This window comes from Ochotona princeps, chromosome 11 (assembly GCF_030435755.1).
Source record: "Ochotona princeps isolate mOchPri1 chromosome 11, mOchPri1.hap1, whole genome shotgun sequence".
NCBI lineage: Eukaryota > Metazoa > Chordata > Mammalia > Lagomorpha > Ochotonidae > Ochotona > Ochotona princeps.
Window position 1 is genome coordinate 49419941 of NC_080842.1, and position 12748 is coordinate 49432688.

At 42.6% G+C, this 12748-nt stretch overlaps 1 protein-coding gene across 1 annotated transcript in view; it reads left to right on the forward strand.

The window, feature by feature from the left end:
• The window catches only part of SMIM14 (small integral membrane protein 14), a 58748-nt gene that overhangs the window by 23692 nt on the left and 22308 nt on the right, over positions 1–12748 (forward strand). Inside the window, exon 2 of the mRNA XM_058670185.1 lies at positions 5532–5641. Within this exon, the coding sequence (XP_058526168.1) occupies positions 5567–5641 (75 nt within the window). The 5' untranslated portion in view covers positions 5532–5566. The remainder of the gene's footprint in view (positions 1–5531; positions 5642–12748) is intronic.

Genomic DNA, 12748 nt, shown 5'->3' on the forward strand with positions numbered 1-12748 from the left:
GTGACTCACCTGACTGACTTCTGCCCATCTCCACCAGGAAGGGTTGTGCTAGTTGTAAAGGAGAGAGTTGGACCAGAGTTGTGGAATGGAAATAATATTGCCTTCTCAACGTACACAGAACATAATTTCACTGCTTTTCTGTGTTGCCAATTACTTAGGAATGCATGGGTTTGAGAGTTTTAGATGTTGGAACTTATTTAATGCCACACAAATCACCTGTAAACTGCTTATTGTACACATGCCTAGAGCTGAGCTATTGTCGCGTTACTGTAATGGCTAGGAAGAGGCTGATGGCTAAGTTAAGTTCTTTCTTTTTTTTTTTTTTATTATTTTGCATTATGTGACAGTTTCATAGGCTCTGGGAATCCCCCCACCCCTCCCCACGCCCTTCCCCCCTGGTGGGTTCCTCCATCTTGTTGCAGCATTACAGTTCAAATTCAATCAAGATTCTTTCTTTGCAAACATATACCAAGCATAGAGTCCAGCTACTTATTGTCCAGATGGATTGAACAGTTTCTTGGGGAGACTATTTCTGGTCTGAAGTTAGAGCTCATAGAATATCATCCCAATCAATTAAGAGTCCCAATATAACATCAACAGCAATTTGCAACATTATGGAATTGACATGGTTTTGAGTAACCAGTATGTTAAAAAAAAAAATTCAAGTTAGTTAAGTTCTTTCTTAAGGAGAGTTTCAAAATGTGGAAAATGAGAGCAGTGTATATCCCAGTACTTACCACCTAACTTCAACTATTATCAGTTCATTTCATCTGTCCCTTTAAATATTTTCCTCACTCGCCTTAGATGATTTTGAATTGTTTTCTTGCACTGTTCATGTTTTTTAAAATTTTTTTGGGACCTACTGTACATTTTTGAGGAACAGGTTGTGAAACTGGTTGTCAAAGATCAAGCCCATGCCTCTGGAGGCATTGTTTTCCAGTAGCAGAGATACTGTCAGGAGGAAAGGCACCAGCATTGGTTTACATTACTTTTTTTTTTTCTTTTTAAAGATTTATTTGAAAAGCAGTTACAGAAACAGAGAAAGAAGGGGAGATCTTCTATCCACTTATTTACTCCACAAAGTCTGCAGCTACCAGGACTGTGCTGGGCAGAGCCTCTGAGTCTCCCACGTGGGCACAGAGGCCTAAGCACTTGGGCCATCCTCCATTGCTTTCCTAGGTACATTACCAGGGAGTTGAGTCAGAAGCAGAGCAGCCGAAACTCAGACCGTTGTCGTGTGGGCTGCCGGCACTGTAGGCAGCAGCTGTGCCGGCCCTAAACTCAGACCATTGCCGTGTGGGCTGCCGGCACTGTAGGCAGCAACTGTTCCGGCCCTAAATTACTTTCAACCAAAGGCCTCTGTGAGGCAGATTTACCAGAGTCACTGTCCTAGTTGCATGTGACCCTGGATGGAACAACGTTGTACTGTCTTGGGACACTAGGCAACCATGGGATGAGATCAGTTATTTTGCTTGAGGACTTAGCTTCTTATACAAGTCAGTAGTTCTTAATTCCTGACCAAAAGATAGCCATGTGCATTATTTGTGCATGTGTGTGTGTGTGTTCATATATTTTAAAGATTTATTTGAAGTGCAGAGTTAGAGAAAGACAGAGATCTCCTATCCACTGGTTCACTCCTGAAATGGCCTAATAGGCCAGGACTGGGATATGTGGAAACCAGGAATCAGAAACCTCTTCTAAAAGTCTCCCAAATGAGTACAGGACCCGAGCCCTTGTGCCATCCTCTGCTGCTTTCCCAGGTGCATTGTAGGGAGCTGTGGGCATTTGAGCGGCCAGGAGTTGAATCACCTTGTCCAGGATGCTGTTGTCACAGATAGCAACTCAACCATCGTTCCTCACTGCTAGCCTCTGTACATATATAATATAAATTTCTGAAGACATTTTAGTTGTAATTTTGCATACTATAAGATATGAAATTTTTAAAGTTTTCATTTGTTTGAAATGAAGATAGACAGAGACATAGAAAAGCAAAAATATCTTCCATCTGTTATTTTACTCCTCAAATGCCCATACAACAGCCAAGGCCATGCCAGACCAAAGCCAGAAGCCATGAACTTAATCCAGGTCTCATGTGGGTAGAGCCCAGGTACTTGAGCTAAATTCCAAAGCATTGTCAGGATTCCAACCTAGGCATGCTGATGTAGGAGGTAAGCATCCTAATGCCAACTTATTACTGTGCCACTTGCCCATGTGTTATATTTTCATCCATACAACTAAGATGATTTTAACATGGAAGCTGCTGAGTGAAAACTGAATAGTGCTTTGAGCCTGGCACAATGGTTCAACGACTCTAGCTGAATCCTCACCTTGCAAATGCTGGAATCCCATATGGGTGCTAATTCATTTACCAGCTGCTCCACTTCCCCTCCAGCTCCCAGCTTGTGGCCTGAAAAAGCTTTAGGACCCTGTATACCCACATGGCAGGACCCAGAAGAAGCTCCTGGTTGCTGGCTTTGGATTGGCTTGGTTCTGGCTATTGAAGCCATTTGAGGAGTGAAACAGCAGTTGGAAGGTCTTTGTTTCTACTTCTCTCTGTAAAATCTGTTTCGTCTTTCCTATAAATAAATCGTTTTTTAAAAAAAATGAATAATGCTTAAATATCTGAAGTTTATACAAAGGAAGTTCCAATACTGAGAAATGTCCTGTTTATAGGTAGATCCTCTTCCGGGTCTCCCATGCAAGTGCAGGGTCCCAATCCTTGGGCCGTCTTTGACTACTTTCCCAGGCCACAATCAGGGAACTGGATGGGAAGTGGGGCCACTGGGATTAGAACCAGCGCCAATACAGCATCCCAGCATGAGCAAGCCAAGGACTTCAGCCGCTAGGCTACCGCACAGAGCCTGAAAAGCAGGCTTTCTAAGCTGAACTGTGTCTACCTAGAAAGGCAAATTGTATTTACCTGCAGGGTTTTCTGTTGTTGGCTATAGATGATCAGTTTTCTAATCAACTGAAAGAAAGGTGCTGATGTAATTGGACAGTGAGGAGCACCCCTGCCACCCCGCAACCTCCTGTGGACACATACTTCCCACACACCAGCTCTGGACAACCACACTGACTTGTTTCTGTTTTCCTAATCTTAAAAATTTCTCTGAGTGCTACCCATGGTTCTTCAGTTTTTAGTGTTAAAAAGTCTTCCTTATGGGCCCGGTGGCGTGGCCTAGCAGCTAAAGTCCTCGCCTTGAACCCCCGGGATCCCATATGGGCGCTGGTTCTAGTCTCGGCAGCTCCACTTCCCATCCAGCTCCCTGCTTGTGGCCTGGGAAAGCAGTTGAGGACGGCCCAATGCATTGAGACACTGCACCTGCGTGGGAGACCCGGAAGAGGTTTGAGGTTCCCGGCTTCGGATCGGCGCGCATCGACCCGTTGCGGCTCACTTGGGGAGTGAATCATTGGACGAAAGATCTTCCTCTCTGTCTCTCCTCCTCTGTGTATATCTGGCTGTAATAAAATGGATAAATCTTTTAAAAAATAAAAAAGTCTTCCTTGACATGATTCCACTCTGAGAACCCTCAGTTCTTTGGGGATGACTGTTTCTAATGCTTATAAAAAGTGTCCTGAACTTAAGCAATGAAGTTGATATTTTTCTTTTTAATTTTTGTGGAGCTGAGATTGTCATATAGCATGTTAGGCTGCTTCCTACAATGCTGTTATCACATACGAGTGGTGGTTCAAGTCCCACCTGCTGCACTTTCAGTCCAGCTTTTTGCTATTGTACCTGGGAAAGCAGCACAAGATGTTCCAAGGATTAAGTCCCTCCCCAAGTGGGAGACCTGGGTGAAATTCCTGCCTCTGAAGCCTGCTCTGTCCCTGGCCTTGTGGCTATCTGGGGAGTCAAGCACTGGGTCGGAGAGCTCCCTCTCTCTCTCAATCTCTCTGTAATCTGCCTTTCAAATAAATAAGTTTCAAATAAATTCCACTTTTCCATGCCGTTGTGTTCAATTCCCATCTCTGCATCACTTGTTTTCCGTTACATTTTTGTAGTAGTCCTAATAGATGCAAAGTGGTGTCTCACTGTGGTTTTAATTTTCATTTCCACATTAATTAATTTTTGTTTGCTCATTGGCCATTTTTATACTTTAGAGAAATGTTTGTTCAGGCCCTTTGCTCATTTTAAAATCGCCTTTGATATTTGCAGGGGATGCTTTATGTGTTCTGGATATTAAATCCTTGTTAGATGGGAAACTTGGACATATTTGCTCCCATTCTGTGGATTGTGTTTTCATTTTTGACTCATGTGTCTTTTGCAGCATTTATCAGCTTGTATTGATAATTTTAGAAAGCTTAGTATCTGTTGCCACCATTAGAATGTAAAAGCCATTAAGCTTTGTTTTGTTTTTTTACTCTTTTATACTGCACAAGAGCTATTTTTTTGATGAATGAAACTTCTGTTTTTTAATCAGTGTTTTTTTACTAGTGTTTCTTTATATAACATTAATCTCACTCATTACCATCCTTTAAAAAAACAGCTTTATTGTGGTATAGTCACCCAACAATAAACTATATATTTTTGAAACTATATAGTTTGCCAATTTTGATAAATGTATACTTCGCTTATATTCATTAGGACACTTAAAGTTATCACATAGTCCCTATTCATGTTTTCACTCATCTGTTTTATTCTGTGTTTCCATGTTGGTATTCTGTCTTTTAAGTTAATAATCTTTTCTTCTAAATTGTTTAACTTGTTGTATCTTTCATCCCAGAAATTACGGTTTTCTGGAAATCCAGTTGAATATTTCTTAGAGCTTTGTCATTGGTACTGCTGGACTTTCCCCTCCCTGTGGTTTGAGAAAATCCCCAGGACAATAAACTGGGTCATGCATGGGACTCCTGTTGGCTTCCCATCTCTCGGGGGTCTCTCAGTTGCCCAATGACTCGCGTCTTAAAAACCATTGCTTTCATGTATTTTGTCCACTTGTAAAAATTATTTTAGGTAAAAGGGTAAATATGCCTGTGGTATTGTATCTTGGGTATCTTATTTCTCTTTATTTCTGTCTGTCTTTGCTTTTCAGAATAGCCCTGTTCTTTCCTATCTTGTTCATCTTCCCTTAATAATCCTTAGTATCATGTTGAGAGACCTGTTTATTTTTTCCAGTCAGGCTTACTTGGTGTAAGATAAAGAAAGGCTTTCTTTGAAATTCGTGTACTAGATAATAAATAATAATAGAATTAAATAATTTAGTAATTGGGCTAAGGAGGGGATAGTACCATCCACGTTATAGGGGGAGGCAGTTTATAGCATCTAAAGATATTTATTTTACATTCACAAGATATTGGTCTGAGGGCAGAAGAGTAGGCACTTTTATTGATGTACAGTTTGTATGATCAATGTACAATTCATTTAGGATTAGAAATAAATTGATAGATAAAGGCCATTATTTAAATATGAGCTAGATGTAGTTTAAGAAAATCTAAAAATCTGTGTGAACACACTCTATAACTTTTTCATAGCTCAAGAAAAAGAACAACCCTAAACTGCAGTCTTACACTATTTTTTTCCTTTCCTCTAGATTTGCTCGGTCAGAGGAAGTCAAGCTGGGTCATCATGGCAGAAGGTGGATTCGATCCCTGTGAATGTGTCTGCTCCCACGAACATGCAATGAGAAGGCTGATCAATCTGGTGAGATGAACGGGGCAGTCACAATCAGACTGGTCTCTCTCCCATACATCCTGTCTCTGAAAACGTTGTCTCTGAAAAAATGCTGGAAATTCTACAGTGGTTCAAGTGATCGTGGCAAAAATATTTGACAACAACTCTAGGTGGAAACAGATTATAGTCTTGATGGGAAATTCATGTTAATGAAATTGGCCACCACGGCAAATGAAAATCTGATACTTCTTGAGTAGCCTGTTTTGCACTGTGTTAATGTGAATACACTGTTTTCAGCTCTGTGGAGCTTATTGGCCTACTAAGCCGCTGTGAAATCTTAGTTTCAGTTAGAATGTGGTCCAAATACTACATCTAATCTCTGATATGACAAAAAAATTCTGTGTTAGGCATTTTAAAATCCATATCAATTGTTTGACAGGGGTATATTTCTGAACAACACGTTTGGATAGTTTTGTTTTATCTGTTGTAGTGAGGTTTGAACCAGAGAGTTAAGACATTCCTACTTTATGAGCTTAAGTAAAAATGTGTTTATATTATACACCATACTTTTTTTTTTAAACATTTTTTTAGGATTTTTTTTTTAATTAGATAGTCAGATATACAGAGAGAAAGAGAGACAGGAGGATCTTCCGTCAGTTGGTTCACTCCTGAAGCGGCCTCAACAGTCTCAGTGGCCAGAGCTGAGTCAATCCAAAGCTAAGAGCCCGGAGCCTTTTCTGGGTCTCCCACATAGGTACCAGGGTTCCAAGTCTTTGGGCCGTCCTCAACTGCTTTCCCAGGCCACAAGCAGGGAGCTGGATGGGAATCGGGGCTGTTGGAATTAGAACTGGCGCCCATATGGGATCCCGGTGTGTTCAAGGCGAGGACTTTTAACCGCTATGCTGTCATGCTGGGCCCAGTTTCTTCTCTTCATGACAGAAGTTGCAGAGGCAACAGAGCCTTGGCAAAACTCCGTGTTTTGCTTCTCTGCTATAATTTAGGATTTGGAATGCAGATAGTCCTAATCCTCCCTTTTCTTCTTTAAATTGTTGAGCTCTTGCGTTTCACATCTTAATCCAAATAATGTAACTGAAACTCTCTTCTTGTTTTTTCTTTTTGTGTTAAAACACTGTAAGTGTGTGACTTGGGAAACCCTTGGTCAGATTCATCTTTATAACCTTGATGGCATTGTAAATTGTGACTAAGTCAGCTGTCCTCAAATTAGTCACCAAGGCCTTTTGGCTCTTTCTAGCAGAGAAATGTGTACCTGAAAAGTTTGAGAGATCTCTGTGTAGAAAATGGATGTTTGCTAGATACCTTTAAGAATTTTGTATGGGCCCGACGGCATGGCCTAGCGGCTAAAGTCCTCGCCTTGAACCCCCCGGGATCCCATATGGGCGCCGGTTCTAATCCCAGCAGCTCCACTTCCCATCCAGCTCCCTGCTTGTGGCCTGGGAAAGCAGTCGAGGACGGCCCAAAGCCTTGGGAACCTGCACCCACGTGGGAGACCTGGAAGAGCTCCTAGCTTCGGATCGGCGCGCACTGGCCGTTGCAGTCACTTGGGAGTGAATCATCGGACGGAAGATCTTCCTCCGTGTCTCTCCTCCTCTCTGTATATCTGACTTTGTAATAAAATAAATAAATCTTTAAAAAAAAAAAAAGAATTTTGTAAAATATTGGGCCCAGTGCGGTAGTCTAGCAGCTAAAGTCCTCGCCTTGCATGCACCAGGATTCCGTGTGGGCATCAGTTCTTATCCTGGCGGTCCTGATTCCCATCCAACTCCTTGCTTATGACCTGGGAAAGCAGTCAAGGACAGCTCAGCAGCTTGAGACCTCCCATGTGGGAGACCCGGAACAGGCTCTGGGTTCCTGGCTTTGGATCGGCTCAGCTCCAGGATGGTACTGAATAGTTCTAGTTAATGTTACAATTGATTTTTTGCCAGCTTGGAACTGTATTCTTAAGTAATGGCGCTTCATTTTGTTTAAAAGATTAAGTAACTGATGTTGTGGCACAAAATAGAAGCCAGTATTAAATATGAGACATGAAAAACCTCCCCACATTCTTCAATTCCTCGTTGCCATTTGATCAAATTAGCAGTGTCCTGTATGCTGCTCTTGTGACTGTGGCTGTGTAACAGATTATCCCAAACTCAGTATCATAAACCAAACACTGAATTAACTGTTAAACCATTGTCCCACAGCTTGTCGGCTGACAGAGTCTATTCTTAGCTAGATGACTTGGAGGCTGTGGGCAAGAAGTTCCTGCAAGCTTGCCCACTTCTTGTGGTTGACGCTGAAACCCTAGCCCTGCCAGCCAGAATACCTGCTCAGTGCTTTTTCCTGCGGTTGTTGGGTTTCCTCACAGCATCATAACTTGGTGCCATGGGCAAGGGTCTGTCCTGAGAGCAGAAGATAGAGGCCAGAAGCACGGAGCAGCTGTCTTCCTTTTGTGACCTTGAGAACACTCAGCCCTGCTCAGATTCAAGGGGAGAGATTTGAAAACACTGCTGCGGCTGTTTTTGGAACACAGTCAGCCACCTTTTTCTTTCTAGAAGTTTATATGCATATACCTATGCATATAGTCTAACTTGTTTTACATACAAAGGTGATCTATATATATGTATAGTTATATATATAGTTACATACATACATACACATGAATGTTTGTGTCTGCTCAAGTTCATGTGAGCCACTAATCCTCGTTGTGTTGATATTTAGAGGTGATTGGGTCATTAAGGTGGAACCCTTGCAATAGGATCAGTCCCCTTATAAGAAGCAATGTGAGGGCGCTGTTGACACAGGACAGGAGCGCATTCACCACTGACTTCATCTTGGCCTTCCTGGCTTCCAGAATTATGAAACTAAGTGCTTGTTTCTTCTTACTTTTTTTAAAATAAAAATTTACTTATTTTTATCGGAGCCAGATTTACTGAGAGAGAGAAAAACGGAGAGAAAAATCTTATGTCTGCTGGTTCACTGCCCAAGTGACCACAATGGCCAGAGCTGAGCCAGTCCGAAACCAGGAGCCAGGAGCCTCTTCTGGGTCTCCCACACAGGTGCAGGGTCCCAAGGCTTTGGGTTGTCCTCTACTGCTTTCCCAGGTCACAAGCAGGAAGCTGGATGGGAAGTGGAGCATCTGGGATATGACCTGGCATCCATATGGGATCTCAGACACATGCTAGACGAGGATTTTAGCTACTAGGCTACCACACTGGGCCCTAAGTGCTTGTTTTAAAAGCCACCTAATCTGTTTCTGTAATTGCAGCCTAAACTCAGATATTGGTACAGAGAAGTAAGATGCTGCTATGACAAGTTAGGTACAAATGTGATCATAGATACAGGCTGGAAGAGAATTTAGCTGTACACCGTAATAAGCTGATGTTGCTGCGAAAAGACTGTTGGTGGAAACATGGACATGAAATGCAGTTTTTGAAAGGGCTCAGAAAAAAGAATAGCAGAAGAGAAGACGTCCACTTAGAGAATACCTAAGTCATGTACAGGTTTTGGTGCAGGTAGGAACACTAGGCCATTTTGATACCATTTCAGATATAAATGAAACACATTATTGCAAGAAAGAAAAAGTGACATTTGTTACAAAGTAGCAAATAATGTGGTTGAATTCTATTTGTGTTCTAGTGTTTTATGAAAGGCAAAACTTGTGAGCCAGGAGGTTGGGTGTTTAGCTGAGAAGATTTCTTTGTGTTCAGAGAGAGGCTCGGTTCCTCTTGACTATGTAACCTCTGAAGAGAGAAAATAATGCAAAATAAAGATTTTTAAATAGAAAGAAACCAGAACTTAAAGATTTAGAAAATTCCCAGCCTGTGATATTCTAGACTGTGAGAGAACGTGTTGAGAAGTGAATCCCAGGATTGTGGCTGGCTGACTGATAGAGACCCTACAAGACACTGTGGGTGTGACAGGAAGGGAGAGAAGACTGAATGGGGTGAAGGTCAGGTGTCCTTCCAGGCGGAGGGAGAATGACCTCACAGGTGATTGAGGAGCCATCATGGCTGCCTCCCAGAAGCCATTGCCTCTGCAGCAGTCGGCTGAAAGCCTCTGATCCACGGCCTAGAGGGTCAGCAAGCCATGTGGTTGGGCCTGTTGTAAATGTTTCCTAGCTTCAGTAGCCATAATTGACCAAGGCATTTCTCCAGTTTGGTTGGTTCTGTTTTTTGTTTACTTTGTCTTCTTATGTTAGCAAATCAGAGACTGATTTTTAGTATTAGAGAATATTGAATTTTTATCTTTTAATAGTGCAAATAGTATGTTGAGTAAAGCTTGCAATAATGTAGAAATACAGAGCAAGATATTTACATCCACGTTCCTGTTGCGCCCTGCTCATGGCCGCTCTTGTTTGCTATGCCAGAGGTCACATCAAGTTTATGAACCTTCTACATATTTTTGTGCACGTATGTACCTTTTTATATAATCAAAATGGACTGTAACTTAAGTGTATGGCTTTAAATTACACTGTTACTTGTCCAGAGGCAATAAGTTACATGGTGATTTTTGGTTCAATAAAGTAATTAACTTCAAGTTCAGAAGTTATAGCATTATGAAAAGTAAATGAGAAAAGTCAAGAGTGGTTGCTCTACTAGGCTGCCATTTAGGCAGTGTCAGACTTTAAAGTAATATTTTGGGGTCTGGTATTGTGGCATAGTGGGTAAAGTCAGTAGCTGTGATGCAAGCATGCCCATATGGATGCTGGTTTGTGTCCCCACTGCTCTGCTCAGATCATGAGCCTTGCAAATGGCCTGTGAAATGGCTTCAGAAGATGGCCCAGTACTTGAACCCCTGCTGCCATATGAGAAACCTGGTAGTAGCTGCTGGCTTTGGCATGGCCCAGCCCTGGCCATTGTGGCCATCTGAGGAGATTTTCCATCTGCTGGAAAACCTCTGTCCTTTCCTCTCTCTAACTCTGACTTTCAAACAAGTAAATGAATATTTTTATTATAAATGTTTTTAATTAAAAAAACTTAAAGCAGTTAGTCTTGTTTTAACCTGATTAAAATTTTGAAGCTTAAATTCACATTGTGGTCCTCAAAATTTCTTATTTTTTAAGATTTTATTTATTTGAAAGGTAGAGTGTACAGAGAGAGAGAGACAGAAAGACCTTTCTTCCGCTGGCTTACTCTCCAGATGACCACAACAACTGGAGTTGGGCCAGTCCAAAGCCAGAAACCAGGAGCTTCATCTGGGTCTCCCATTTGGGTGCAAGAACCCAAGCACTTGGACCATCTTCTGCTGCTATGCCAGACCATTAGCAGGGAGCTGGATCGAAAGCAAACCAGCCAGCCCTGGAATCCATGTTCATGTGGGTTGCTAGCATGGCATTTGGCAAGTTAACCTGCCTCTATCATAATGCCATCCCCATTCTTCTGCCCTGTAAGACTCATCATATGTCTAAGGATGTATTTTTAGGGTCAACCACTATAGCATTATTTCTCATTTCCAAACTTAGAAATGGTAGAATTAAATGGAATATTGTATTAAACGTTACGGAGAGCTATTTTTGCACATATTCATTATTGATTATTGAGTGGCAAGGAGACAGTAAAATAACATACAACTATCCCATTTGTAAAATGATATGGATGTGGCCTGACAAGGACGCTTTAGGCTCCTGGCCTAGCATGGTGGTGCAACACAGGTATGGCTTCCTAGGACTCCATGTCATGCCCTTGACCAGCCAAAAGCCAGCAGTGGGACATCCCCACACCTGGGACCCTAGCCTCAGGCATTATATATATTTTTTTCTTACCAAAAAAAAAAAATATATAGTGATCAGTTTCAGTACTTTTGTTCATACAAATGGGCAGCCCTGTTTAATATGAAAATGACTCCTTGCTATCTGAAACTTGATTTCTTTTTTTTTTTAAAGATTTATTACAAAGTCAGATATACAGAGAGAGGAGGAGAGACAGAGAGGAAGATCTTCCGTCCAATGATTCACTCCCAAGTGAGCCGCAACGGCCGGTGCTGCACCGATCCGAAGCCGGGAACCAGGAACCTCTTCCGGGTCTCCCATACGGGTACCAGGGTCCCAAGGCTTTGGGTCGTCCTCGACTACTTTCCCAGGCCACAAGCAGGGAGCTGGATGGGAAGTGGAGCATATGGGATCCCGGGACTTTCAAGGCGAGGACTTTAGCTGCTAGGCCACGCCGCCAGGCCCGAGACTTGATTTCTTACGTTAAAGCAAAGAAAATGTCTCACATATAGATAAAGTTAGCTAGTTAGATCTGACAAGTTCATGAATTCATTCTTTTGGGTTTGTGATTTTTTTAAAAAAGATTTATTTATTTTTATTGCAAAGGCAGATATACAGAGAGAGGAGAAGCAGAGGAAAATCTTCCGTCCGTTAATTCACTCCCCAGGTGACTGCAACAGCCGGTGCTGAGCCAATCCGAAGCCAGGAGCTTCTTCCAGTTCTCTCACTTGGGTGCAGGGTCCCAAGGCTTTGGGCCATGCTTGACTGCTTTCCCAGGCCACAAGCAGGGAGCGGGATGGGAAGTGGGGCTGCTGGGATTAGAATTGGCGCCCACATGGGATCCTGACGCGTTCAAGGCAAGGACTTTAGCGGCTAGGCCACTGCGCTGGGCCCCCGATTTTGTTTTAAGTTAAGAAAAGTCTTGGACCCAGCATTATTTAAATGAATACTGAAGCAGAGTTAGTCATAGCAGTTGGGAGGTGACAGGTAGTGGTCTAGTGGTGAAGGCGTTTGTGGAAACGCATGCATCCCATATCAGACTAGCTAGACTCAGTGCTTTGCTTGGCTCCTGACTTGAGCTTCCTGAACCAACTTCAGTGCTGCCCGTGGACCATGACAGGCAATCGGGAATTAGCCCATGGGTGAGAGCTCTTTCTGTCTCTCGGGTTAAAAAACAAAACAAAACAAAACAAAAAAAAGCCTGCAGTTTGTAGTTGAGTGACTCGTAACATGGACTACAAACTGGTTAGAGCCCAGGCTTGTTAATGAGAAGCAGGAGAAAGGAGACACAGTGAGCACCCAGGAGATCCACTCTGGGCAGGGGCTAAGGCTGCCACGCGTGAGAAGGTAGGCTAGCCCAGCTGCGGAGGGGACTGTGTGGAGGAGTGGTGTGAGCAGATAGGGAAAACCCTGGGGCATTTCGTACAGAG